The 27,921-nt window shown below is 36.1% G+C and overlaps 1 protein-coding gene and 1 pseudogene across 1 annotated transcript; both read left to right on the top strand.

The window, feature by feature from the left end:
• The first annotated feature begins 4,572 nt into the window (after nt 1-4,572).
• Nucleotides 4,573-22,131, top strand: CENPH (centromere protein H). The gene is made up of 9 exons (XM_006197545.3): nt 4,573-4,794; nt 7,907-7,962; nt 12,145-12,193; nt 12,544-12,618; nt 14,062-14,118; nt 16,419-16,482; nt 16,820-16,871; nt 18,596-18,759; nt 20,654-22,131. Exons 1-9 carry the CDS (start codon nt 4,670-4,672, stop codon nt 20,747-20,749), a joined length of 738 nt encoding a protein of 245 aa, XP_006197607.1. The 5' UTR covers nt 4,573-4,669; the 3' UTR covers nt 20,750-22,131.
• Nucleotides 5,591-6,552, top strand: LOC102537925 (mesoderm-specific transcript homolog protein pseudogene; annotated as a pseudogene).
• Nucleotides 22,132-27,921: the final 5,790 nt, after the last annotated feature.

Genomic DNA, 27,921 nt, shown 5'->3' with positions numbered 1-27,921 from the left:
TAGAAAAATAAGAATTTTAATTTATATTCTAAACCTAGTTTATTTTTTTTTTTTGGTTAAAATAAAACAGAATCCTCATAACAGATATGAAAATATCTTAAAAAACTTATTTACCCACCTCACCCTTACCTACGTCTCAGTCCTATCCACCTGAAGAAAATCAACAGTTGAGGATGTATCTATCCATCCACACATTCTGTAAAAACAGACATGCATATAAACTGTTACGAGGAGTAGGGGAGTTAAAAATGGGGTCATTCTATGTACTTAGCAATTTCTTTCAACATGGATGGGCCTTCCTCATCTTTGGGCATTAAAGTCCTTAGTATGGATATACTATAATGTGTTTCACCATTCCCCTGTTTACATTCAGGTTGCTTTTCCTCTGCTCCTCCTGTTTAAATGTCATTGTGTCCCATGCTTTTCTCTTATGTATACTGGATTCTCCAAACTGTGTTCTGAGTTCTCACAGGTATTCCCAGCTGACTTTCTCAATGTCATCAGCAATAAATGTACAAAAGTGCTGGTTTTCTCTACATCCTTCCTAGAACTGAGAGTAATCATTGTCTAATTTCTGGGATTTTTTGCAAGAAATATCTTATTTGTTTGCAGTTTTAATTAATGCTTCTGATGACTAGTTGAATAAATGTTTGATGTCCACTCATCAATATGTAAGGCTTTCCTAGTTCTTCAAATACCCTCTATCTGTTTATATGGTCTTTTGCCATGTAGACAGTTTAAATTTTCATAGTATCAAGTCTATTTTTCCTGTAGTTGCTTTTGGATTTTCAGTCTTAAGGTCAACTCCATCCGAAAACCATTAACATCTAAATTTCTAAGTTTTTCCTGTTTAGATCTATAATCCATCCCTCAGCAAAATTTTTTATATGTGTTATGAGGTAGGATTCTTGCAGATGGATGCCCATTTGTGCCAATGCCATGTGTTTAAAATCCTTGTACAATTGAAACATAAATGTGTTTCCTGATCTTGTTCTTGCCTGTGAGTAGTATAGTTTTAATTAAGTTTTTCTGGTAAGATGAGGCTAACACTATTTTCCAAACATTTGGGGGCAGTTTCAAATACGTGAACTTTAAATTTATGTCTAGTTATTGAAAAACTCCTTTGAGATTTTGACTGTTTATTATATACATGTATGTAGTATGTTATGTATTAGTTCTAGATGGACTGGCATTGTCTTCCCATCCAGAAGCATTTTTCTCATCTCTTGTTGGATGCCCTTCAATGCAATATTAAAATTTAATTATATAATTGCTACACTTTTCTTGTCAAATTTATTGCTGGGTTTATGCTTTTTTGTCACTGTTGTTAGTAGGATCTACTTCTCAGTTCTGTTTTTATTGCTAATTGTATTTTTCTTATACATTTGATATCAATTTTCTTACTTGATTTTAGTGGTTTTCTAAGCCTTAAATACCAAGATTTTATTTTCAATATCCATGGTATTTATTGTATTGGAATCTCCAAAACAACCATGGATGATAAGTAATCCCTGTCTTGTCCCTGGACATCTCTTCAGTATTTTGACCAACTAATATTTTTGCTGTTCATCTCTAAGTGGTCTTTATATTTTAGATATTTTTCTATTTCTGTTGATAGTTGTTAACAGTCAGGGATTTCTATTTCAGCTCATATCATTACTATTTCAGCTCATATCATTACGGTTTCCTCCTTTTTTTGATACTTTACTTGACTATTACCACATTTGAGGTTAATGAATTCTTGCTCATGTTTTATAGTCTGCTAATGTTTCATTTAGAAAGTTTTCCATCTCATAAGTAATTGGCTCAGTTTTTGTAGTTGCTATTTTCTGATTTTTGTATTTTACCAGCTTTAAGGTGGATTAAAGAGATTTTTGTCTTCAAGTTTTATAATCTTTATCCACTCATTAAAAATTAGCTAAATTAATCTGTAACGTCACCTGGCCTGGTGCTGCTTATAATGGTAGCTTTCCATGGTTTTTGGGGTGTTTTTTAGGCCTCCCCTCCCATTAATAGAAAATTATCCATTCTAAATTTTTAAAATCAAAGCTGTAGAGGTATATTATTATTGAATCCCTTCTGTATTATAGTTATATCTTGTTCCTGATGTTAAATACTTTTCAGGCTTGCCTGGTTGGGGAGGGGGTGGGGTCTTTTACTGGTGTTTTGAAAGAACCAGGTTTTGGTGTTTTAGCTTTCATGTTAATTCTCATCTGTTTTTCTTTAGGTTTCTTTATTTTCTAGTTTAGGTTAAATACTTGATGTATTTTAGTACTAAAAGCCTTTATATGCACATTTTCCTCTGAGATAGCTGGCTTCTAAAGTCCTCTTTATCAATTGCTGTTTATTTCTTTTGTGGTCCTCTTTGATCTGGAGATTATTTTACTGCTTATTTTTTAAGTTTATTTTTGTCAGACATCTTTATGTTGGTGATTTCTATTTCAGTGGAGATGTGGTCTGTAAAAAGCCTTTTGAAACTGTTTTCAATGTAGATAAGTTCTTGATTGACTTTTATAAATATCCCGTGGATATAAGAAAGAATTTTAAAATAGACAGTTTTAGTAATTTATGTAGGCAAATAAATATAGCTGTTGAGAAAGTGTGTATGGGGGTTATATACACACGTGTGTGCACCCATGCACATAAATGCTTTTTTTCAGAGCCATTTGAAAGTAAATTTCAGGTGTCAAGATGTCACCTTAAAATATACATCTATCTCCTAAGAATTAAGGTCCTAAATAATCACAATCTTTTTATCACACAAAGAAAATTAACTCCATGTGTAACATGTAATACATATTCCAATTTCCTCAATTGTTCCAAAAATGTCTTAGGAACTTTTTTCCAATCCACAGTCAAATCAAGTTTCATATATTTTTGCATATAGAATAACTGCCCTGCTTTTTAACATGCATTGCCTAGGTCATTTGTCTTGTAGAATGTCCTCCATTCTAGATTTCTTGTCTGATTGTTTCTTCACAGTTAAGTTCAGGTATGCATTGTGCCAACTATATTAGGAATTTGTACAACTTATACATCATATTACAGTCACCGATCAGATTGTTACACTATTGGTAATACCACGTTTGATCATACCAGATAAGCTTGCAGTAAAGGTGCTGTTTTGTTTTTTGTTTTCAATTTAGCATCCATTAATGACACATGCTTTAAATAATTTATCTCACTGGAAGTGACATGAAGGTAATAATTTAATTCTGTCATCCTTTCTATATTATTGGACATCCAGTAAAGATGAGCTCCCACCCACAGACCTACCTTTTTTTGTTTTACTCTGGGTTTTTAAAAAATTGTTATAATCCACTTCAACAGTGATTCTCAAAGTGTCATCTGCAACCAGCAACATAAACATCACTTTGGAAGTTGTTAGAAGTGCACATTGGAATCAGTAACTTGGAGAGGCACTCAGCAATCTGTTTTAACCAGCCCTTCCCATGACTGGTGCATGCTTAGATTGGAGAATCACTACATAGTCTTTGTCCCAAATTAGGCCAGTGGACACCTGATAGGCAACTGCTTAAAAGGATGAGATTAATGTGAGATTTAGGAAGACATGCCAGATTAAACAAGTGGTGGGGGGGCGCAGGTGAGGATCACTTGTGTAGAAGAAAAAAGTGAAGCAAAATGTTCTTCCAGGACCCTGAAAGTAGGAGTGGTGAACCTAACATCTTAATTTTACATCCTACCATGACTTTTGAATCTTTGACTAAGAGCTGTATTACTTTGACAATGGAGAGGAAGAAAGGGGAGCACTGTGTGATCAAGAATAACCGAGGGGAAACTAACTGTAGGAGGGAATACTTGGCTCTCTTGTTCAGAGCTCTGAGTTGCTGTGCTTGTGCCACAAAAATTGTGTCCTTTACATAACTGATCATAATGAAAAACTACAAACCAATCAGGCGTTTATATGTCCTGCATTTTCTCTATTACCCTGTCATTGCTCAGCTAAGAAAGCTCAACTGTAGTTAGCCAGGTCAACAAGCTGACACTTGAGGGCACCCAATATTAAGAATGCGAATCTTTCTGACAGCTGAATTTTACACTAGAAGCCGGGGGTTCAAGTACCTGCACCGCCTCCTCGTAAGGGGGCTGTACGTATCTGAACTTGGGCCACTCCTTTCTCTGCCAAATGAGGGTCCTGGACTTAATGAGCTCAGAGTAAGAAGTCTACTTAACCCTCCAATGTTGATCTCTCCCAGCCTGCCTGGCACACCCATCTTCCAAGGGCGCGGATGGAAGTGGGGTGTAAGATGGGTCAAAAACGGCTATCTAGGCGCCAAGGCTGAAAGCCCACCGATGTCGAGGTTCTCCCCTCCGGGCCGCGATTGCCAAGAGCTGGAGAGGGCCCCCAAAAGACTGCAGCCAAGCCCTTAGCCCAGCACGCGACAGAACTGACGCTTAAAGTTCTTCCAATCTTTTTTTACTAGCGGTCTGTAACGGTTTTAACTAGTAGAGCCCGGGCGAAAGGAGGGACAGCAGCAACCATGGCAACCAGAGACCGGCGCGGAGAGGGCGGGACCGCGGGGCGGAAGGGGTGGGGCGGGGCGCGACGGCCCTCCGGCGCCTTCCGGGCGTTGATTCAGTGGCGGGAAAAGCGGCTCCTTCTTGGGTAGCGGCTGCCAGTGCTGTCTGGTGGCCCTTCGAGCCGAGGATGGAGAAGCAATCCGAAGAGCAAGCCGCCGCCGAGCCCGCGGACTCCGGAGGGGAAGGCGGGCCGCCGCAGGTCGCCGGCGCCCAGGCGGCGCGTCCCGAGGACCGCATGACCCTGTTGCTCAGGTTGTTCCCTCTGGCCGGCTGGGCCGGATCCAAGCTAGAGAGCTCCCCCACTTTGCTCAGAAGGTCCAGGGTTCGAATTTAGTCTCGGCCACCTAATGGCTGCGTGACTACCTCATTCGCTTACGCTCTTTAACCCCTTTCTTCATCTTGGAAAAAGAGAAAAATGAGATCCTCCTAGCAGAGTTGCTGTGGGGTTAAATGAGATAGTCTGGGCCAAGCCTTTAGCAGGGGATCCTTAGATCCCATGGAGCTGTAATTAATGCCTCCTTTCTTATCCCCTCATGTCCTAGGGTCCCAATTTTCCAGCCGTTTTGAGGGGTTCATCTGAGTTACTCCCTTTTCTTTTATAGCTACGGTCCTACAATCCAGAGGCTTCATTTGTTGTATTTTCTACCTGGAGGCAATGCTTATACTTAAACTAAGCTGTTGCTAAAGGAAGATTTGATGAAAAGGACATCAATCTTATACACCTGTGGGCAACTAGGGTCCTGGGCCATATCCATTCTACACTTTGTTTTTGGGTGCTCCCCACCACCCAAGCTGAGAATAGTTTCTTGTGTTAAAATGGTTGAGGGGAAAAAATCACAAGAATAACAGGTGAAAGTTATATGAAATTAAGTTTTAGTGCCGTTAAGTAAAGTTTTACTGGAACACAACTTTGTGCTGCAAGGGCTGAGTTGAGTAGTTACAGCAGATACCATATGACTCACAAAGTCTAAAATATTTGGTGTCTGGCCCTTGACAGAAAAACAAAATTTGCAGACTGCTTAATCATAACAGGGATTTTTTTTTTTAAAATAAGCTTTGTAACTGTATTACAGTATTGCCATTGATTTGGAAGACCTTGGCTAATAATAAACCTCACAACCTCACTTTAAAAATTCCATCCTACCGATCAATGCACAACAGGTTCCCCCAAACATGGAGTCTTGTGGTCCAGGTCTTTTTTGAATCAGGATGAGGGAGTGGTGGGTCCAGGTGGCGCTATTGGCCATGCCCCTGCTTGTGGCCTGTCTGCACATTCCGCCTTCCCCTCACCCCCAGCTTTCTCCTACTCTTCAACTCGTGGAATTTGTTAGGCAAGTTTTTCACCTACAAGGGATTGCACATCTTATACCAAGACTCTGGGTATGGTTGGAAGTCTGGAGATAGTCAGGCTTTTACCTGGCTTTCCAACATCTGGCTATGACTGGTACAAGATATAGGTAGGTCTGACCCTCAGGTTTCATCAAGTGATTGCCCTTGATTTCTTTGGCTTTGATTTCAGTGATAACTCGAGACCACACCACTATTCCGTATTTGAGCAGGCCAGCATCATGGGGGAGCTTTGGTGGCATCTGGGGCTCCAGAACTGCGGGATCAACGTTTTGTCTCATGATTATGGAGATATTGTTGCTCAGGAGTTGCTCTGTAGGTTCAAGCAGAATTGACCTGGTCTGCTTACCATAAAGTGTCTCTGTCAATGGAGTTATATGGCAACACTGATGAGAACTTGGTCATGGGCAATCTCTTACAGTATATCAATCAGAGGAAGAAGTTTAGAAGAAGCTGAATGCAAGCTCTTACCTCTATCTATCCCCATTCATTTTATCTGTGGGCCATTGGGTCTGGGGAATCCCTATCCAGAGTTTTTGAAGCTGTATAGGAAAATGCTGCCACAGTCCAGTAGCCATTCTGGATGACCACATTAGCCACTATCCACAGCTGGAGGATCCCATGGGTTTCTTGAATCCATATACAGACTTCATCAACTCCTGAGCTGGAAAGAGTAGCTTCCCTGTATTACTCCCCTGTTCCTTTAATCCATTGTGTATTCCACTTAGGAAGAAATGCCCAAAAGAGGTCCTGGCCACCAAACCCTGTTCTCTCACAAAAGTCCACCTGACCAACACTGGTGAACAGTGTATAGTAAAAAGGCAGCAAAAACTCTGAGTGACCTAATAGCCTGTATCCCATTCCTTTGACATCTGACCTACTATATGGACTTGCCTTCGTCTTTGTGTTTTTAGGAAATTCCAGTGAGCACTACTATTCACTGATGCAGAAAGACAGACATTCTTTTGCATAAACGTCTTTGTTTTCTTTTTTGTTTGTTTTTCTTTTGCATAAACATCTTTGAAAAACTTCTAAAAATAAGTAAATAAAAATTCCCTTCCCTTCAATCTACAATATGAAGTACTAAAATATTAAAGATACAGCATCTTTTCCATCTCAGCTAAAAAGGATTATTCTTTCAGTGTGTCATAAAATGTTAGTGTACTTAAACTCTAAGAAATTGTCCTTTTCAATTGGAATTTTGAAACATAAGGAACGTATTTCATGGAGCTTTAGAAACTTGTCCAATATTTCTTAGCTACTTAAGTCTCAAAGTCACAAACAGTTTCAGAATTATGACCACCAACTAAATGTGAAACATCTTGTAAGTACAACTTAGTAAGTTATTATTTTACCCATAGCTCTTCTGCCTATTTTATGTCTGATTCTTAAGTAAGTAGAATCATAGGACAACTAAAAAACTTAGAGTTACTTATCTATCGTAGGATTAGTATCTATGTTATTTTTCTGTATCTCCTGAGAATGTTTTAATCTGTTTGTAAATCATTATAGTGTTTGGGGTTTCACCATTATAGTGTTTCTTTGTTTCTTAGGGGGAGGTTTTTGTGTGATTGAAAAAAATTTGTGTGTGTGTGTTGTGGTGGAGAGGAGGTAATTAGATGTGGAGGTACTGGTGATCGTTTCCAGGACCTCATGTGTGCTAAGCACGCATGCCAGCACTGAGCTACACCCTCCCCAACATCTATTTCTTTGTGTAGCAGTTTTCTTTAAGTCTCATTTCAGTGTGGCCCATTAGAAATAAATTTAAAAATCAAATTTTTAACTTTTCCTCACAGGTTCTGTTTTCCTACAGTATTTCATTTTGTGTCTTTTTCTCAGGCCTTAAAATTCTTTATGCTCATTTTAAATAAAATGAGGCCAAACTAGATTAATGCTGTTTATTTATACTCTTTTTGTTACATCAGCTTCCAAAAATAGATGAGTTGGTTTATTCTATAGTAATGAGTAAAACCTCAGTCAATAAATATATGACTCTGTTCTTTTTATCTGTTTTCAGACTAAGAGCACAGACAAAACAACAGCTCTTAGAATATAATTCAATGGTTGATGCAAGTAAGTATTTTCATTTTCTAATCAGGTTTTGTGACTTTATGCATGAACAGTACTCCAGGGAAAAGAAAGTCAGTTTTACAAAAAGCTATTTATTTAAGGAATGGGAGGGGCAGCATGATGCAGCAGTATGTAAGAAGGCAAAAAGCAGGCTTGCCCTGGCCCTCAGGAACTAGTTAAGAATTCAGGGTATGTATATAAAACAACTAAATAACAAAGCCAGACAGTTAAGTTCTACTGATCAAAGAATTGGGAAATCCCTGTTTGCTGAAGGAATAATACTTATTACTACCAACAATTTGTAGATTAAATTAGCAGATTAGATAATTGTTAAACAAGTGACCTGAGACCTATGCTTTGAGAAACACTGGAATATAGGCATGAGAACAGAAGGGAGAGCAGCTTAGAGGCATGAGTGACAATTTCAATTCTAAACACAGAAAAACTTTACATTTATCTTTTAAAATTATTAATCCCGAAATTTCAGGAGCCTAGAGAGTAGTAAAAAGGTGGTTTAGCCTTCATAAAGTAATAACCACCTATTATTACCACCTGATTTATAAGCCCTTGAGTCACAAAGATAGATTTTGATGAGTTTTTCTCTATGAAATAAGCTTAAAAATAAACCATGTTGTACACTAGGTTGAATCAAGAATTATGGAAAAACCACAGGACCTCATCGATGTCTTAGTCACTTCCCTGAATCCATGTTTGAATTTAGGTAATTTGGGGACTCTGCTTAATCTCTTGTTTAAGGCCATAGACCTGAGCGCAGTTCTGGTGTGTTTTGCATCTGCATTCCAGGGTTTCTGAAGTCATCTTATGTGTGTGTGTTTTTTGTTTTTGTTTTTTTCCAAAAATTAGGCCCTCGGCCTCTTTCCTGCTCACTATAGCTAGTAAATTACTAAACTGGGATATGAGCCAGGCTTTCTTGCCTCCAAAGCCTTGTCCCTTTTGTTACATCAATAATGCTTACCCCAAAGATGACCAGTAGGTCACTGTCCTTCCCCTGGGGAAATTAGTGGTCTTCTTGTTTCCAAAGCCCATGTTCCTTGTATTAAACAAATTATGTTTACCTGAGAGAAGAGAGGTAGGACATGCCTAAAGCTTTTGCTGGCATGAGAGCCCACATAATAAAAAAAGCATAGTCTAGCTTAGATGACAGGGTGTAGGGGACAAGCTATTAAAAATTTGGACCATTGAGGAATTGTCCCTATAGGTATTTCTGGACTCCATTGAATGAATCCATGCTAGGGATGGAGATATGGTGTCGAACAAGACAGATTTTGCCCTCATAGAGTTAAAATTCCATGTAGCAAAATGGGTAAGCAAAGAAACACGTGGGGTGATTATGAGATATAGTAAGTAAGAAGGAAATAACAGTGTGATGAGAGGGGGTGCTACTTTAGATAGATGACTTCTTCAAGAAGATGGCATTGGAGCTAAAATTCAGGTGGTAAGAGAGTCTACCTCCTTGTACAGTTCTTGTTTTCCCTGTGTAGATAATTCCATTTTTAAAGGGTTGTGATACCTGAAAACTTGAGTACATTTAATAATCCACCCTCTAGAATTTCTGCAGCTGAAAGAGAGGACAGATTTGAAGCAAGCCATGAGACATTAGGTTGTATGTAACCTTTGAAAGAAGATGTTTATCTAAAATTGATTAGTATTTTACCATTAAAAAATATATTACTGAGACTTTATTCCTTGAATTTTTTTTTACTATAAGTGCATTCATTTTAAGGGTACAGTTTGATGAGTTTTAACAGATGTATACCTCAGTGTAACTACCACCACAATCAAGATATAGAACATTTTTGTCACACCTCCCTTGTGCCACCACACTCAGTCCCCACCCTCACCCCCAGCAACCACCAATTTGGTTTCTGTTACTGTAGATTTGTTGTCTAGAGTTGTGCTGTCCAATACAGTAGCCACTAGCTACATGTGGCCTTTAAATGTTAAAATTAAACATTTAGTTGTACTAGTCACGTAACAAATGCTCAATAGGTAGTTGTGTTTGGTGGCTACCACATTGGACAATGCAGGTGTTAAGCATTTCATTCGTCACAGAACAGCACAGTGCTGTTCTAGAAGTTGGTGTAAATGGAGTTATATAGCATGTATTTTTTTGTTACTGACAACTTTCTTTTATGACAATTCATGTAACAAAATTCACTATATTAAAATGTACAATTCAGTAGTTTTTTGTGTTATTTACAATGTTGTGCAACCATTACCGCTATCTAATTCCAGAACATTTCCATCACCCTAAAAAGAAATCTGGTACCTGTTAGTAGTCACTCCCAGTGTGTCTGCCTATTTGCATAGTATTTTTGTGATCTATCCATGCTGTGTGTTTCAGTATTCATTCGTTTTTATTGTAGAGTATATCTCCTGATAACTACCACAGTTTGTTAATCTAGCTACCCATTGATGAACATCTGAACTGTTTCCAGTTTTTTGCCCATTATGAATAAAACTGTTGTTAAATGCAGTTATCATTTGTACATATTTTTGTGGACATTTGTTTTCATTTCTCTTGATTAAATACCTAACAGTGAAATTATGGGGTCATATGGTAAGTGTATGTTTAACTTCTTAAGAAACTGCCAAACAGCTAAAACGATTATACCATTAGGGCAGATTTCCCCCGGTGGTGTTACGAGATTTCCACTTTCTCAATAACCTTTCCAAAACTTGGCACTGTCAGCCTTTTTAAATTTTAGCCATTTTAATAAGTATGTAGTGGTATTTCATGTGGTTTTAATTTACATTTCCCTAATAACTAATGATGTTTCTTTTCATACCTTACTGGCAACTTACATAGTTACTTTTATGAAGTGTTCAAATCTTTGCCCTTTTTTTCTTTGCCCATTTTTTAATTGAATTGTTAGTCTGAGTTTGAATCTTTAATTATAAATGAATACAGTTCTTTTTCAGATATATATATGTGTATATGGCAGATATTTTCTCCTAGTTTGTTGCTTGTGTTTTTAATTTTTTTTAACATGTCTTTTGAGGAGCAGAAGGCATTAATTTTGATAAAGTACTATTTTGCACTCATTTTTTCTTTTGTGGTTTGTGATTTTTGAGTTCTAAGAAATCTTTGACTACCCCAGGTTTGCAAAGATTTTCTCCTGTGTTTTGTTCTAGAACTTTTATATGATTTTAGATTTAACATTCAGGACTGATCCTTTTTGAGTTAATTGTGAGTATAGTGTGAGTCAAGGTTCATTTCTTTTCCATTTGGAAATCCAGTTTTTCTAGCACTATTTGTTGAAAAGACTTTCCTTTATCTTTCCTTTATTGTACATGTGTAGGTCTATTTCTGGACTTTTTCATCTGTCCTCTTGAGGTATTTGACTGTCTTTACAGTGGTACTTCACTGCCTCAATTACTGTAGCTTTATAGTAAATATTGATTATTAGCTACTGTAAGTCCTCCAGTTTTGTTCTTTGTCAAAATTGTTTTGACTATTCTAGGTCCTCTGTGTTTCTATATGCATTTTAAAATCAGCCTGTTAATTTGTACAGAAAAAAAAGCCTGTTAGACTGGAATTTGATTGGGATCTATAGAGCAGTATGGGTGAAGTTGTTACATTAGCAATAATGATTCTCCCAATAAATGCAGATGGTGTATCTTTTCATTTCAATATTTGATAGTGTCCAGTGTAGAGTTCATATACATAATTTGTTAAATTTATCTTTAAGTATTTTGTGGTTTTATATGCAAGTTTACATGTATTTTTAAATTTTAATTTCCAATCATTTGTTGCTAATATATAGACATACAGTTTTTTTACATTGATCTTGTTTGTTTTTTACTCCCCTTTATTTTCTATCATTCTAAAATTATGCTGTTCGATATGTTAGCCACTAGCTCCATGTAACCATTGAACAATTGAAATGTGATTAGTCTTCGCTGAGGACTGTAAATGTACAATATGCACAGAAAAAGTTTGTGAAATATTTCAATAATAATTCTAAGTTGACTACATGTTTAAATGATAATGTTTTGGATATATTGGGTTAAATAAGCTATATTAAAGTTATTTTCACTTGTTTCTCTACTTTTGTAATTTGGGGAAACTAGAAATAAAAAATTTCATATTTGTGGCTTCCATTTATTTCTGTTGGACAATACTTTTGTAAAATGTTACTAACTTCAATTATTTGTTTGTAGATGAAGAAAGAACTCCAGAACAAATCATACAAGAAAAGCAAATTGAAGCGTATGTCATATTTAAAATTTTTATTTGTGGTTTTTTACTAAGATTTAATAATACTTTTCATCATGTAACACTGTCTTCTTCCTTTATTTTTCCAAGTAATTCGTCATGCTCATATTGAGAAGTTGTACATGAGTGATCACTTTTGGCATTTCCCCCCCTTAACAAGATACTTAGGAAGGTATCTCAGGAGGCATCAGTTTACCAAATCTGTAAATGTGTTGGTGTGGGGATCCTGTAGAATATTTAGATACTGACATTTTACGTTCTTCAAAGATTTACTGTATACCTCTTTCCCAATAGTTACTTTTTCTGATAATGCTGAAATTTTTTTGTTCATGCTTCTTTGGCAGTAAAATTGAAGAACTGGAAAAGGAAATTGAAGAGGTGAAAGTTGCTTTTGAAATGAAAAAGCTTGCATTAGACAGGTAATTACTACATTTTAAGTATAAGCGTTGTGAACTGCGGTGCAAAATGGGTATGTCTCGAGGTGGAGGGAATGTTTTAGCTAGTTTGAATTAATCAAAATGATGATTAGCTAATGATCACAAATTTTGAGCCCTGAGAGAAAAGTTTCATCACTCATTAGCATCTTCATCTGAAGAACTTACATAAGAGAGGGTTAATAAGGAAATGTCAAACAAGACAACAGATGTGTGAGGTTTAATCCCAGTTGCGTTTGAAAGGATTACATGGATTCATTTATTCTAGTAACTCTTAAGGAGTAAAAGAATTATCACTGAATTTAATTATATTTTTAATGATAGGTTTTGCATCTGTATTTTTTAATTTATTCTATAAATATTTGAGTGCTTACTGTGTCCTAAACTTTGTGCTAGGTGCTGGTATAGAGATGTTAATAAGACCTACATGGTCTCTATATAAGCTTGTGATCTGAATTAATAATCTAAAGTGACTGACTTACAGTTTTTTTCTTAATATTTCTGGCCTTTCCAGATTAATTTCTTCATGTATTTAATTGAAAACCAGTTAAAGCCCTTTTAATTGCTTCTAGTAGTGAACTTTTTCCCCTCATCTTGTATGCTAGCTCATCATGTAGATCATATTTTTTAACTCAGGTGACTTCAGAGCTATTAAGATAACCCCTTCAATGAAATGACTAATGTTGCTGAGTTGATTATTACTTATTTATTAACTATTAGAATTTAAAAATAAATTATAGTGGTTGTTTGCACATAGACATATTTTAAAGTTTATAGTCAAGTATGGCTTTGTATTCCCTGACTCATTTCAGGCCCTAGCTGATCTCTGCAGTGCCTTTTTTTCCTTCCAGTTTTATTGATGAGTGATTGACATACGTTACTGTTTAAGTTTAAGGTATACAGCGTAACGATTCAACTAACATACATCTGAAATGATTATCACAGTAAATTTAGAGGACATCCATCATCTCATATAGAAACAAAATTAAAGAAATAGAAAAGAATTTTTTTCTTGTGATGAGAACTCTTAGGATTTACTCTCAATAACTTTCATGTATAACTTACAGCAGTGTTAATTTATTTATCATGTTGTGCATTACATTCTGTAGTACCTTAATGCCTCCTCCTAGCCCTGCACCAAGGTGGACAGCTTGGAGAGCAAAGCTCAGGCTGGATGTGAGGTCTGCTCAGCCCCTCTGCCTGGCAGTGCACAACCACGTGCAGCAGCCCCATCCCTCTTGGAGTTATTTCATATTTCTGTGACTTACTTATCATAGTATTTCCATACAGTACTGTTTAAGAACCTACTTTTGTTTTGTTATATTTAAAGAGAAATCAATCTTTACCTTGTTGTGTTTTTAAATTTTCTTTTGAATCTACCATAAATGTTATCCATTTTTTATAATGGAAGCTTTTTTACTCTCATAGGATGCAACTTTCAACTGCACTTAAAAAAAACCTGGAGAAAATGGACATCAAGACTAGGTATGGGTTTTTTTTTTCTTTCTGGATTTGGTTAAGGATGGGAATAAGAAAGATCAGCATAATGACTATCTCCACAAAATTTTTTTTTAAATTAACTGCCACTGCTGAACACTTTTTTCTGGGGAGTAAGACAAGTGACTGTTTTGGGGGTCTCCTCATCATTACAACTTTTATAGTCCCATTGACATCTTGTTCCATAGTGGGACCCTAAGAAGTAATGGAGGTTTTAGCTAGACCATCTGAAAATTTTGAAGGAAGGTTTTGAAGGTTAATTTTTGTTCAGGGTTTACTGTAAAACAGGAACAATGCTATCTCACTTAGCCAATAACAACCCAATGAGATAGGAGGTATACTCATTTTTCATTGGCAGAAATGAGCTTATATAGGTTAAATAATTTGCCAAAGGAATATAAAATAAAGACTCTGATGATCAAGGTCATTTATAATCTGGTCTTAAGTGCTTAACCTCAGGGGCCTTACCTGTGATTTTATCTTCCAAAGCTCTAATCTTATGATAAATACCACCACCATCCCATTAGCATGGGATAAGTACCAAGATGAATCTGGCCCTTTCTCTGTCTGGACATCTTAACCCAGATTGATACCCATTTCCCCTATATTGCATTCAACTCCAGGATTACATAAATCGTAAAATCTGAATTTGGACTCTCCAAATAGTGTTCCCCCAGAAAAGGAGAGCTTAAAATATTCTTTAGTTTAAGGGGTACAGGACAGATTCATCACCTTAACATCCAAAGACAGCAGAAAGGCTGAGTAGCCGGAGGCAGTTCCTTTAGCATGTCTTAAGAGTTTACAACCATGTATAGCTATAACTTGTAGAAAATGAGTTCAGCTCTGTCAGGTCTGTGCAAAGATTCCCCTTTTTCAGCCTCCCCAGTAAACTGTTTCTACAGTGTTTGTCACAGCTGGCTGACTATCAGAGTAATTAGTATTATCACAGTGATCACATTGCTGGTCCCATCCCAAACCTACTGACTTAGCATCTCTGAAGATGGTGGGCTGGCACTCCACATTTAACAAGGCTCCCAGGGGACTGTGGCAGTCTGAAGTATGAGAACCACTGTTCCTGCCCAGTCTTATTTCATACCCTTTTACTGCAGTCAGGGCAAACTGCTTGATCTAGGTAACCTATATAATTACACTTGACTCTTGAACGATGGGTTTGAACTGTACAAGTCCACTTACATGCAGTTTTTTTTCTTCCAACAAATATGGTACCTGTATTTTCACTTTACAGATCTCTGGATTAAGTGTGGGGAAAGTTTGTATCCAGTTAGAGATCACAGTATGTGGGGCACTAGGGTTTGATCCAAAACGTTTCAGCTTGCTGCCTTTGTCTTTGTGGCAGAGGTAGCAGTACTCTTGACTGTGGGGTGGTCTGTACCGCTAACCACCATCCCACCCACATTGTTCAAGGGTCAACTGTACTTTACATCCCTTAAGACTCAAGGGTTTCCCTTGTTCCACCCTTTGCATGACTCTTAACAATGATTCGTATCCATTACTGACTGTGATGAAACCATACTATGGTTGTGAATTTTTCTCCCTGATAAGATTCTTTCCTCTTTGAAAACAGGTACTGTGTTTTACTCTATTTTATATTCTTGGTGCCGGGCACAGTTCTTGGCATGTAGTAGTTACTCAGAAATATTTGTTGAAGAATTGGGGATAAAAAACAGTTTATTCAGTGAAACTATTGTGTTTGATACTATAATGGTAGATACATAAAAATTATACATTTCTCAAAACTCATAGAATGTACAACACCAAGAGTAAACCCTAATGTAAACTATGGACTGGGTGATAATGATATGTTAGTGTAGGTTCATCATTTGTAACAAATGGACCCCTCTGGTCTGGAAGGCTGTGCTAGTGTAGGGCAGAGGGAATATAGGCTCACCTTCTACTCAGTTTTGCTGTGAGCCTAAAACTGGTCTAAAAAATAAAGTCTGTCCCCCCCCCCACAAAAAAAAACAAAAAAAACAATGTGTTAGGGAAGTTATTAAGATTTTTTTCTCTCTAAATACGAGATTTTTAGAAATGCTCCTGCATGCATAGATATGATATTCTGTGTTGTCTGTGAGCAAAAATTTTTCTAAAGAAATGTATCACTAATTTTAAGTGAAGACTTAGTTTACATCCAGCTTTTTTTATTTTGTTAAACAATGACTTTCTATTGACATATACAGTGGATATAATGAAAGTAAATGTATACTGATTTCTTCATTGAGATTTGTTAATTTTAACACTTAATAAATCATATTTTTATTCCTTTACAGTGCACTCATGGATAACATGAAACAGATATTAAATCTCAATAAATTAATAATGAAATTACAGCAGGTAACTTGTGCCATTAAGCTGTTTATGCATTCTCATGATTTGAGCAACTACTTCTTGCTGATAACTATTGTCTGTGACTAAATAGGATTTTGTAAAGAGACTGGTATGGTTGGAATTCACTGTCCTTAAGTGTTTTTTGTAACTCCATTATTTCTGACTAATATAGTTAATTATCTACTTATTTAAGCTACTGTACTCTCCCTTTTATTGTGTGGAAATAGGGGAATTAAAAACTAGAGCCCTAGAAAGTATGAACTAATAGATAAATTTTAGTGATTTAAGTTTTATAGGTGTGTTCTTAGATTATGTCCTTTAATCTTTTTATTTCTAATAACAGGAAACTTGGGATTTGGAGGAAAAATTGCTTGATGTTAGAAAGAAGAGATTGCGTATGTAGAACTTTTTTTTTGAGAACATGTTTTCACTTAGGGATATTGAAAAGGCCAGATCTCTCAGTCACTAAAAACTTTTTTAATTTTCAAATTTTCTTAAAACTTTGGACAAGGCAATTTAAAAAGTAGTATACAAAATGGATTTTGCTTGATTTGTTGTTTTAGCACTTTAACTCACAAAAATTAATACATTCTCAGTAGGGGGAAAACAATCAAATGATACAAAAGTATAATGTGAAAGTCATGCCTCCTTCCTGTGTGACCACAGTTAGGCCTACATCATTCCAAGCCCTTTTCCATACCCATGTAAACATATTTATGTATACATAATTTTTAGATGATCACTTGATACGTAGGGTTCTACCTCTTTTTAACTTAACGAACATGACACGACATTTTGCATTGATATTATTGAAATGTTTTATTGAAATGTATTTCACAAGTAATACACATTCTCTATAGAGAATTTGGAAACAAATATACACAAGAAAAGTCAATTTTTAAAAAATTTTATTTTACAGTCAAAAGATAATCGATCTTCAATGTTTATTTCTTATACAATAAAATTGGCATCATTTTATTCTGTATTGTAAACTGCTTTTTTCATTTAACAGTGTAGACATGATTTATTTTAAAATATTATATAGATCTGCCTGTTTGTTAAGTAATTGCAGGGTCCAAAGTCGTCTTGGTTATATGATCTAATCACCCTTTGAATGTTTTAATTTTTTTTCCATTGCATTCCAGCCTACTTTTGATACATCAGTATCAAGGAACCAAGCTCCTGAGATAGACCCATTTATGTTTCACATACAGTCTGTCCCCAACATAGGATGGTTTGACTTAGGATTTTTTGACTTCCCAAGGATATGAATTCCGTAGAAACCATTCTTCAGATTTTGAATTTTGTTCTCTTCCTGGGCTAGTGATATACTCTGCTTATGTAGGACCGCAGCAGGGAGCCCCAGCTCACAGTCAGCTATGCAGTCATGAGGGTGAACAACCAGTACACTTACAGTTATGTTTTCACTTTTATTCAACAGATTACATGAGATATTTAACACTTATAAAACAAGCTTTGTGTTAGATGATTTTGCCCAATTTCAGGCTGTTGTAAGTGTTTGGAGCACATTTAAGGTAGGCTGTGCTAGGCTGTGATGTTTGGTAGATTAGGTGTACTAAATGCAGTTTTGACTTACGATATTTTTAGATTAACATGGATTTATCAGGACATACTCCATTGTAAGTGGAGGACGATTTGTAGTTTATTTCTCAGAACTTTTCCAGAACAACCAAAAATGGTTGATATTTATCCCTGGAGAAGGGACTTTTACCTTTCACTGAAAATTTATCTTGTTGATATGTCATTTTTATAAACAAAGGGGAATAAAGCATATAACTCGTGCTTGTTTTTTTGGCAACCCAGAGTAAGTCTTCCTTGACATGATGCCATGGCAAACATTTGTAGGCAGTATCATTGTCATGCATACATACCTTGAACATTTCACAGAGGGCATTGCCAAGTGTAAAGTTAAAATATTGGTGTTTTGCACCAGGGAAATCATTTCCAGGTCAAAATGAAACTGCAGCCCAGAAAGCTGCTAATTAAAAGTTTTCTCTTGACTGAAATAACCAGAAACTGTTCTGCTTCATAAGTTTTTAAGATTCTTGTTTATAGGAGTTGTCATATACAGTATACTGTTTTATTTTTAACCTAATAGAGTTAAAACAAGCTTCAGAAAGTAAGCTTTTGGAAATACAGACTGAAAAGAACAAACAGAAAGGTGATTTGGACAGTATGGAAAATTCAGACAAGATAAAGAACATACAACAAAACCTGCAGAAGGAGATACAGATTACTACAGTTATTCAACATGTGTTCCAGGTAACATTTATATAAGATAGAAAGGGAGGTAAAGAATTTTTTTTAAATGATTGATTCTATAACGTTCAGGCTTACTTTCACTTTGTCTTTGATCTTACAAAACAATTTAGTACTGAATATTGGTCTGTTTACATATATCTGGAATTCGTGTCTATTTAATATTAATGGCTTTGTTTTTACATTACAGTTATATCTTGGTTATGTTTGTTTGTTTTGGGGGGTAGGTAATTTGGTATTTATTTTAATGGAGGTACTGGGGAATGATCCAAGGACCTCGTGCATGCTAAGCACAGCACTTCACCACTGAGCTATACCCTCCCTCCACCCTTAGGCATTTATAAATGGAGTGATTTTAGCAGCTCTGTGGAGGCAGAATGGTATAATGGTGGAGAACATTAGACTCCAAGTTGGTAGGTGGGGAAAACATGGTTGGGGATGATGGGAGTCTAGAGTTAAGATCTTCGTGGCTGCTTAACAGTTGCTGACCTTGAGGAAAGTATTTAACTTTTCTAAGCATTAGTTTCCTTGGGTAGAAAGAATCGTTGTGAAAACTAAAGGTGATAATTAATGTTAATCTGTTTAATATAGTATCTAGTCCAAAGCAGGTTCTCAGTAAATATTGGTGTTTATCATCATGTCAGTTTTTAAATTTTATATGTTCTTTTATTCTGGAGGTTTTCCTTTACTTGAATTATAAGATGTCTCTGGAACTGTTGAGATGAAGTACTTAAATTACCAGTTTTCAATTATGAAGATACACAGTTAAAACTGCCTATTATGCATAAAGCATATCCTTGTAGAACATGAGGTCTTATATCTCACCATAAGAAATTCTTTCCCGGGTCTTACACCTATTTTTTTTTAGTAGCTTTGAGTGATTTGATTAGGAATCAATCAAGTGGATTATTGCATCATAAATGCAGTACATAAGTACAAAATAACTTAAAATCATTTTAATTTTCTTTGGCACAGGTTCCTTACTGCTGTTTGAGATTTCTATTATTCTGTGTTTCTTAATTTTTATTCACATCCCCTAAAGTAGTGTTACTTTTGATTTAATGAACCTGTTGCTTTGTTAAACAGATACAGCTTTGCCCATCTTAGAAGCTCTCTTTGTTGCTAAAAGAAGATCAGCCCTTAGGGGTTCAGTCATGTTTGAATGCTTATCTCCACCTGCCTTTGTAAATTTGACTGGATTTATATACATTAGCCCTTTCATTCACTTACAGCAAGAATGTGCCTTATATAGGCCAAAGTTTTTCATACTTTTACGTAATACATATAGCAATATAACACTTATATTCTAAAATCTCTTTTAACAGCATTGCAATTAGTAATTCAGTATAATTGAACTGTAGTTTTTCAAAGAATGCCCAGAAGTTTCATTAATTTTGAACTTCATGAAGCATTCCTCCATTGTGTACCACAAAAATATGCTTCACCTTTGTCAGGGTCTTGAAACTTTGCTGAAGGCTAAGAACTAAGCTCTTCTTTTATTTCTTTTAAAAATAATGCATATTAATTACACTTGAATTATTTTTCACCTAGACATGCAAAATAAACTCTGAACCACAGCTGCAGTCTTTTTCCTTTAATCTAGGTACTACTGTAAGTATCCTTAATAGGTAAAAACTGTCCGCAAAAATTGGTGAAACATAAAAAATTGTTGTAACCATTGTAAATATTCCCCAGCATTACGGAGATCAAGGCTGAAGCCTTAGTGAAGGAGGAACTGATGATACAAGAAAGTATTACTATTTTTTCTCATGTTACAGAGTAAATGTTCACACCTAGTTCGGTAAATGTTTGATAAGATCAGTGAAAGAGGATTAAAAATAATCTTGTTAAAGTACTTAGAACTTTAATTTTTTAAAAATATTTTTTTAAATTACAGAACCTCATTTTGGGGAGTAAAGTCAACTGGGCAGAGGATTCTGCCCTTAAGGAAATGGTTCTGCAGCTTGAGAAGAATCTCACCATGATCCAATAACAATTCTGTTCGGGCATTTTTTCTGTCTCTGATGTCATTTAAATTGCAAATTTCAAGTGACATGTTTTTTCAGTCTTCAGTTTGGAACTGCTCTAATACTGCAATTTTATTTTAGCTTGAGTTAACATTGTATTGCAACATGGAATATATTGCTTTAAATTTTACTACAGAGACTGGCATATTCTAAAAGAATCCAGAAATCTCAGCCTTGGAAGGGCTCCAAAAGATATCTACTCCAGCTTTCCACTGAATGTGGACATTTCTTCTATAATATTCCTGGAAGTCCTAACTCTCATTTGGAATTCTTCTATGTATTTGTTTGTTAACCAAAATATTGGAAAGTTAGAAAAGCCTATCCACATATTTACTTCTTTTCCACTGTCATTGTATTTTATCAGATAAATTTCATTTTAGTTCTAACCACAGATTTTTTTTTGCCTTTTTTTGAGACATAATTGATACATAACATGTGTAAAGTTAAGATGTACAACATGTTGATTTGACCACCATGGTATTAGCTAACATCTCCACATGTCACATAATTATCATTTATTTATCCTGATGAAAGCATTTAAGATTAGTCTTTTAGTAACTTTGAAGTATGTAATGCAATATTGTTAACTAGAATCACAATGCTGTGCATTAAATCTCCAACATTTATTCATCTTCTAACTGTAAGTTTGTACCCTTTGACCACCATTTCCCTAGTTCTTCCACTCCCCATCCACATCTTCAAACAGAGACCCAAATAAAACATGACCCAAATCAACCATGAAAAAGAAGGAAAAAGAAAAACATATTCAAAACGTTAACAGTGTGGTTATTGTAGAGGAGTTATGACTTTTTTCTTCTATATTTCCATGTTTATCATGCATTACTTTTTATAAGTTTAAAAATAAAAAAGAATGTTATTGTCTTATTGAAAAAATAGAACTTGCCACCTTTTATAGGATCCAGTTCCATTTTTGGAAAACTCTAATTTGAGCTCTATTAATTTGGTGCTATTGATCATTTTCATAGACAATGTAATATTTTCAACATTCTTTTAAGAAGGACTTTAAACTTGAAAAGATGCACCGCAGTGGATAAGCATTTGAAATCTGTTCTTTAGATCAAAAACAGAAATACAGAGATTTGCCTGAATTTTAATTCTAAGCATCTTTCTTTGGAATATTTATAGTTTTGTTTCATTTGTTTTGATAAACTATAATTTATGTGTAGTTTTTTGTTTTATGTATAGTTATTCTTTTTGCCACACTATATTCTTGGAAATTGTCTACATAAATTGTAAAACAAGCTATATTTTTCTTACAAAAAAAATTCTGGAAAATACCTTCCTGATCCAAAGTACAGCATTAAATAAATCATAGATGCATACTTGATTAGTGTATCTCAATTCAATGTGTTGTCACCATCCTCAGAAAAACTTTTTGCGTTTTCCTGAGATCTTACTGTTCTGTTGTGTGTTCCCTCTTATAGCCTAGCTCTGAGAGAGAAATTGTATTCGTTAGCTTTCTTGGAAATCATGCTGAATAACAACCCCAAATCTCTGTGGCTTGTAAAAAAAACATTTCTCTGTTGGATTCCTGGTTTGGTTGATCATTCTAGGACCCAGGCTGAGGGAGCAGCCACTATCTGAAACCCATGCTCATGGCTTATGAGGCCAAGTCAAATTATACAAGCACATTTAAAGTTTCTACTTGGAAGAGGTGTACGTTATTTCCACCCAGGTTCCACTGACCAAGCTCAACATCACTGAGACAGGAAAGTATACTTCTACAGCAGGGAAGTGTTGAGTTTCAGAGTAGGGGAAGGAAAATGGATATTTGCTGAAAAGAATATAGTCTGCCGCAGCCTCCTACCTTGGTCTTAAATATAAACTTCCTTTCTGCATGTAAAAGATGTACCTCTCCCCAAGGAAGATAAACTAACAATGTCATCCAATCACAGCAGTTTTAAATAGTCTTAACACTAATCCAGTTGTGGCTCTTCCTGATCTGGAGAACTATGAACTGAAAACACAAGTTATGTTGCTTTACACAGCCAGCAAACAATAGTGGCCAAGGACTGTAGCAGTTCTGAAATATTGCTTGGCAAATGATAGGAGGTGCCCCTTCCTAAGAGACAGGGAACACCTTTGGAGTAGGCTCTTTTACTGCTCTCTGGAAGCCCTTTTTCATCTGTGGTTCTTCACTGCCCTTTGGGAGGTTCTCCCTGTCCGTTACTAACTCTGGCCATATCTGAAGAGGGCATTACAGAGTATGCCCACTTGAGCAGCTTTCTCAGTTGAGGACCCAGAGATCTTTTAACATCTCAACCAGTCAGTCTTTTAAAACCCAGGCTAGTGGTGCTTTAGTTAATATATTTTTCTCCAAAATGATGGTGGTCTTGGTGATGGCTCTTTAGTTGGTTATTTCATCACATCAAATTATGTGTTACCAGGTGTCTGTTTTTTTAAATAAAGTTTTATTGAAACAAAGCCACACCCATAGGTTTACCTATCATCTACGGCTGCTTTCTGCCTGCTTATGGTCCCCTGCTTATGATGGTTCAACTTGGGATTTTTCAACTCTATGGTGTGAAAACTATATACATTCAATGAACCATTCTTCAAGTTTTGAATTTTGATCTTTTCCTGGGGTACCATTACTCTCGTGATGCTGGGCTGCAGCAATGAGCTACATCTGTCAGCCTCATGATCACAGGGGCAAACAACCAATATGCTTAACAGCCATTCTCTTTTTCACTTTCAGTACAGTATTCAATAAGTTACATGAGATATTCAACACTTTATTATAAAATAGGCTGTATGTTAGATGATTTTGTCAAACTGTAGGCTAATGTAATTGTTCTGAGCATATTTAAGGTAGGCTAGCCTAAGCTGTGATGTTTGGTAGGATGCATTTCAATTTAGGAAGGACATTTTCAACTTAGGATCAGTTTATTGGGACATAACCCCATCATAAATTGAGGAAGATCTATAGTGGAACTGAATTGAGTATCTGCAACAGATTATATGTCCACCACCCCAACCTCTTCTTACAGTCATTGACTTGAAGAAACCAGTTGCCCTGTAGAATTGTCTGGTTGTTTCTTAGTATTTTATGTAGTTTGTTTCACCTATGTACTCCTGTAAAGTAGAATTTATGTCTAACTGCCTTACTAAATGTAGTTTTAAATTTTTTTATCAAGAAAATCCACAAGTTGTGCTAGATACTTTGTACTGCATCGGATCAGGAGGCTGTCAAGCATGCTGAGTTTTGCCTAACAGATCTACAGCCAGTGTCAAGAACAAGGTACGTGGGAAAAGAAAGAAATTAAAGGCTAGGTAAGATAGGGACATTAAGAGGCACAACATAAGAGGTAGAATCAGATGATGTGCTACACGGTTCCATTAAAATAGCCAAATAATAGCATTCAGCATATAGACTATTGACTGAAAGAAAAATGCACCACATAAGAGCTGTGATTTGAGTTTTATTCAGTGTCTTAATTGAGGACTATCCCAGGAGACAGCAACTCAGCAGAGGAACTGCTCCAAACAGGTAGGGGGATAGGCCAGTATACATGTGATTTTGACTAAGAAGTATGTGCAATCCAGCATATGTCTCTGTAGAAGGTTACTGCTAGTCAAGAAGAACAGATATGTTAGTTAACAATTTTAGTGCTTTCCTCATGAAAAAATGCTCAGTATCACTAATTATCCGAGAAATGCAAGTCAAAACTACAATGTGGTGTCACCTCACACCAATTCAGAATGACCATCATTCAAAAGTCCACAAATGACAAATGCTGGAGAGGCTGTGGAGAAAAGGGAACCCTCCTACACTGCTGGTGGGAATGCAGTTTGGTGTAGCCACTGTGGAAAAAAGTATGCAGATTCCTCAAAAGACTAGGAGTAGACTTACTATATGACCCTGGAATCCCGTTTCTGGGCATATATCCAGAAGGAACCCTACTTCAGGATGATACCTGCACCCCAGTGTTCACAGCAGCACTAGTTACAATAGCCAAGACATGGAAACAGCCTAAATGTCCATCAACAGGTGACTGGATAAAGAAGATGTGGTATATTTTTACAATGGAATACTACTCAGCCATAAAAACCGACAACATAATGCCATTTGCAGCAACATGGATGCTCCTGGAGAATGTCATTCTAAGTGAAGTAAGCCAGAAAGAGAAAGAAAAATACCATATGAGATTGCTCATATGTGGAATCTAAAAAAAAAAAAACATAAATACAAACAGAAGCAGACTCAGAGAGAATACAAACTTGTGGTTGCCAAGGGGGAGAGGAGTGGGAAGGGATAGACTGGGAGTTCAAACTTTGTAAATATTGACAGGCATATGTAGAATAGATAAACAAAATTATACTGTATAGCACAGGGAAATATATACAAGATCTTGTGGTAGCTCACAGCGAAAAAAAATGTGACAATGAATGTATGTTCATGTACAACTGAAAACTTGTGCTCTACACTGGAATTTGACACAACATTGTAAAATGACTATAACTCAAAAAAATGATTAAAAACAAAACAAAACAATTTTAGTGCTTTCCTAAGATAGAGAAGATGCAAGATTCTAGGTTCGTAAAAATTCTTCCTGAACTATATCTACCTATCTAAGGGCCTGTTTTGCCTGTTCTCCCAAAACACAGAGTGCCTCCTCCTGTTCTTCATCCTGCCTCTGAGGATGTACTGTAGGTCAGCAACTGCAGTGGCTAATGACTTGATCTTTGTAGGACTGGATGGTGGACAACATTTTTTGGTTCATGAGACAAAAATCATGAGATCAACATGAGATGGGTAATCAAATGATCTAATGACAGGAGGCTGACTGAAACTGAGCAGCAGGAAGATAAGATTTAGGGATTGAGGCAGTTTGCTGCCCCAGTTTTAGCTACTTTTATTGTCTTCATCCTAGAGAGAACTAATCCACAAGAAACCTGGATGAGAATTCTGTGAAGGAGTATGAATGCCAACACTTACAAATAAATTCACAAGTAGAGAAAAGAGCATTTTCCTGTAGGGCTCCCCAAAACAAACTTCATGCCAACATGACCAATGATTTGTACTGCATTTGACATTTTCTGAATTTATCATCAGTTATTCCCAGGAGACTTCTCAGTATTAGAGGACTTGGAAAGTTTATTTATTAAATTATTTTAATGGAGGTACTGGGGATTGAACCCCTCCCCAGCTTTACTGAGGTCATTGGCAAATAAAATTGTAAAATATTTAAAGTTTATAATGATAATTTGATACATATGTACATTATGAAAATATTCCCACAATCCAGTTAACACATCCAACATCATACATATTTACCTTTTTTTTTTTTTTTGGTGAGAACGTTTAAGTTCTACTCTCAGCAAATTTCAATTATACAATACAGTGTTATCAACTATAGGTCACCACTTTTGAACTTGTAAGAATACATTAGTCTACCTGGTTTCAGCAATGGTGATTTTAAAAAAAATTAATACACTTTATTTTTTAGAGCAATTTTAGGTTCACAGCAAAATTGAGCACCAAGTACAGAGTTCTCATATACCTACTGTCCCCACACATGCACAACCTCCCCCACTATCACCATCCTCCACTAGAGTGGTACATTTGTTATCACCCAAAGGTTGTATATTCTATGGATTTTGACAAATGTATGACATGTGTGCACCATTACAGTATCATACAGAACAGTTTCACTGTCCTAAAAATCCCCTGTGCTCTGTCTATTTGTCTCTCTCTCCCTGGCAACCACTGATATTTTTACTGGATTTATAGGTTTGCCTTTACAAGAATGTTATATTGTTGGAATCATTCAGTATATAACTTTTTTGAGTACCATCTTTTACTTCTACCGACGATATCCATTTGGTGCCTCGTTCCCTACAGCTTCCCCAGAGCATACTGTCCAAATTATGTCAGTTGGCCAGTTTGATGGATTAAAAATTGTGTTTCAGTGTAGTGTAGATTTTTCTTAGAATAAGGGAAGTTGGCTGTCTTTTAAGTTTCAAGGGCCAGTTGTGTTTCTTTTCTGTAATCTTCCTGTTCATATGCTTTGCCCATCTAACCACTTTTGTGAAGGAAAAGCCTGGCTGGGCTAACAAGCTAACTCACAAATCTAAGTGTAACAAGTGTCGGATTACTGATCTAAATTCTGCTGGGCTAACTCGTAAATCTAAGTTAATTAGTGTTGGTTTGCTGATTCCCTGTCTATTTTTGGCTAGCCAGCTGGATTTTCAAAGAGACATATCTGGCCTTGAAATGTTGGTTTGCTGCCTCCCTGCCTCTACTTTTGTGATAATGATGCTGCTAAAGCTGTTCCATGCCTATTGGCCGAATACCCCAAGCTTGTAATTAACCTTATAAAACCTCATGCACATGTCTTGGAGGTGCTCAGAGCTTTGGAGCAGAAGCCCCTCTGAGCCTGCCGACGTAATAAATCTGAGTACTCCAACCCTCTGAGTGGTGCTTGTTTCTTGCTGGTCTGTCATTTCCGTAACACTTTATCAATCTGATTTTAGAATATTTGCTGCTAAAACAAGCTTTGAAAGCTTTTGAGAAAAATAGATTTCTGATGTCCTCCACAGACATTCTGAATTAGCAGGGCCCATTTTTAGGCTCAGTAACTCTCCTAGATTTAGAAACCACTGAGCTAGAGCATCAAAACAAATTTGTCACTCTATTTACAACAGCGTAAGTCTACATTACCTACAAAGTTTAGTGGCTGCAACATATTGTGTAGTAAAGTTTTTAACACTGTAAACATTAATATTTACTATAGAATTTAATTTAACTTGGGGTAATGATATAGATGACTTGTGTTTAAAAAACAAAAACACTTCAATTTTTGAGTTCTCTCAAACTTGAAGCAGGCAGCAGTTTCATATCAGGACTAGTGGCAGAGAAAGCAATCAGAATACCAAATCAAGCAATGCTAATAAGCAAGGGAATACGAGGTGGTCTTGTATAGAACCAAAATTTACCATTCTTTCTGAGCTTGATGTTTACTCCTAAATTTTAACAAGCTTGCTTGTTTTAGGAAGCTCCAAGAGTTTATATTACCTATTTGGTTTCAGACTACATTTTGGACTACACTGAAATTAAAAACTATCCGGAGAGGAAATGTTCCTAGATCACGCATAGGCTGAAGAGCAAAAATAA

The sequence above is a fragment of the Vicugna pacos genome, chromosome 3 (genome assembly GCF_048564905.1).
Source record: "Vicugna pacos chromosome 3, VicPac4, whole genome shotgun sequence".
NCBI classification, from domain to species: domain Eukaryota; kingdom Metazoa; phylum Chordata; class Mammalia; order Artiodactyla; family Camelidae; genus Vicugna; species Vicugna pacos.
Note: the sequence above shows the minus strand (reverse complement) of the source record. Positions and strands in the feature narration are given on the sequence as shown.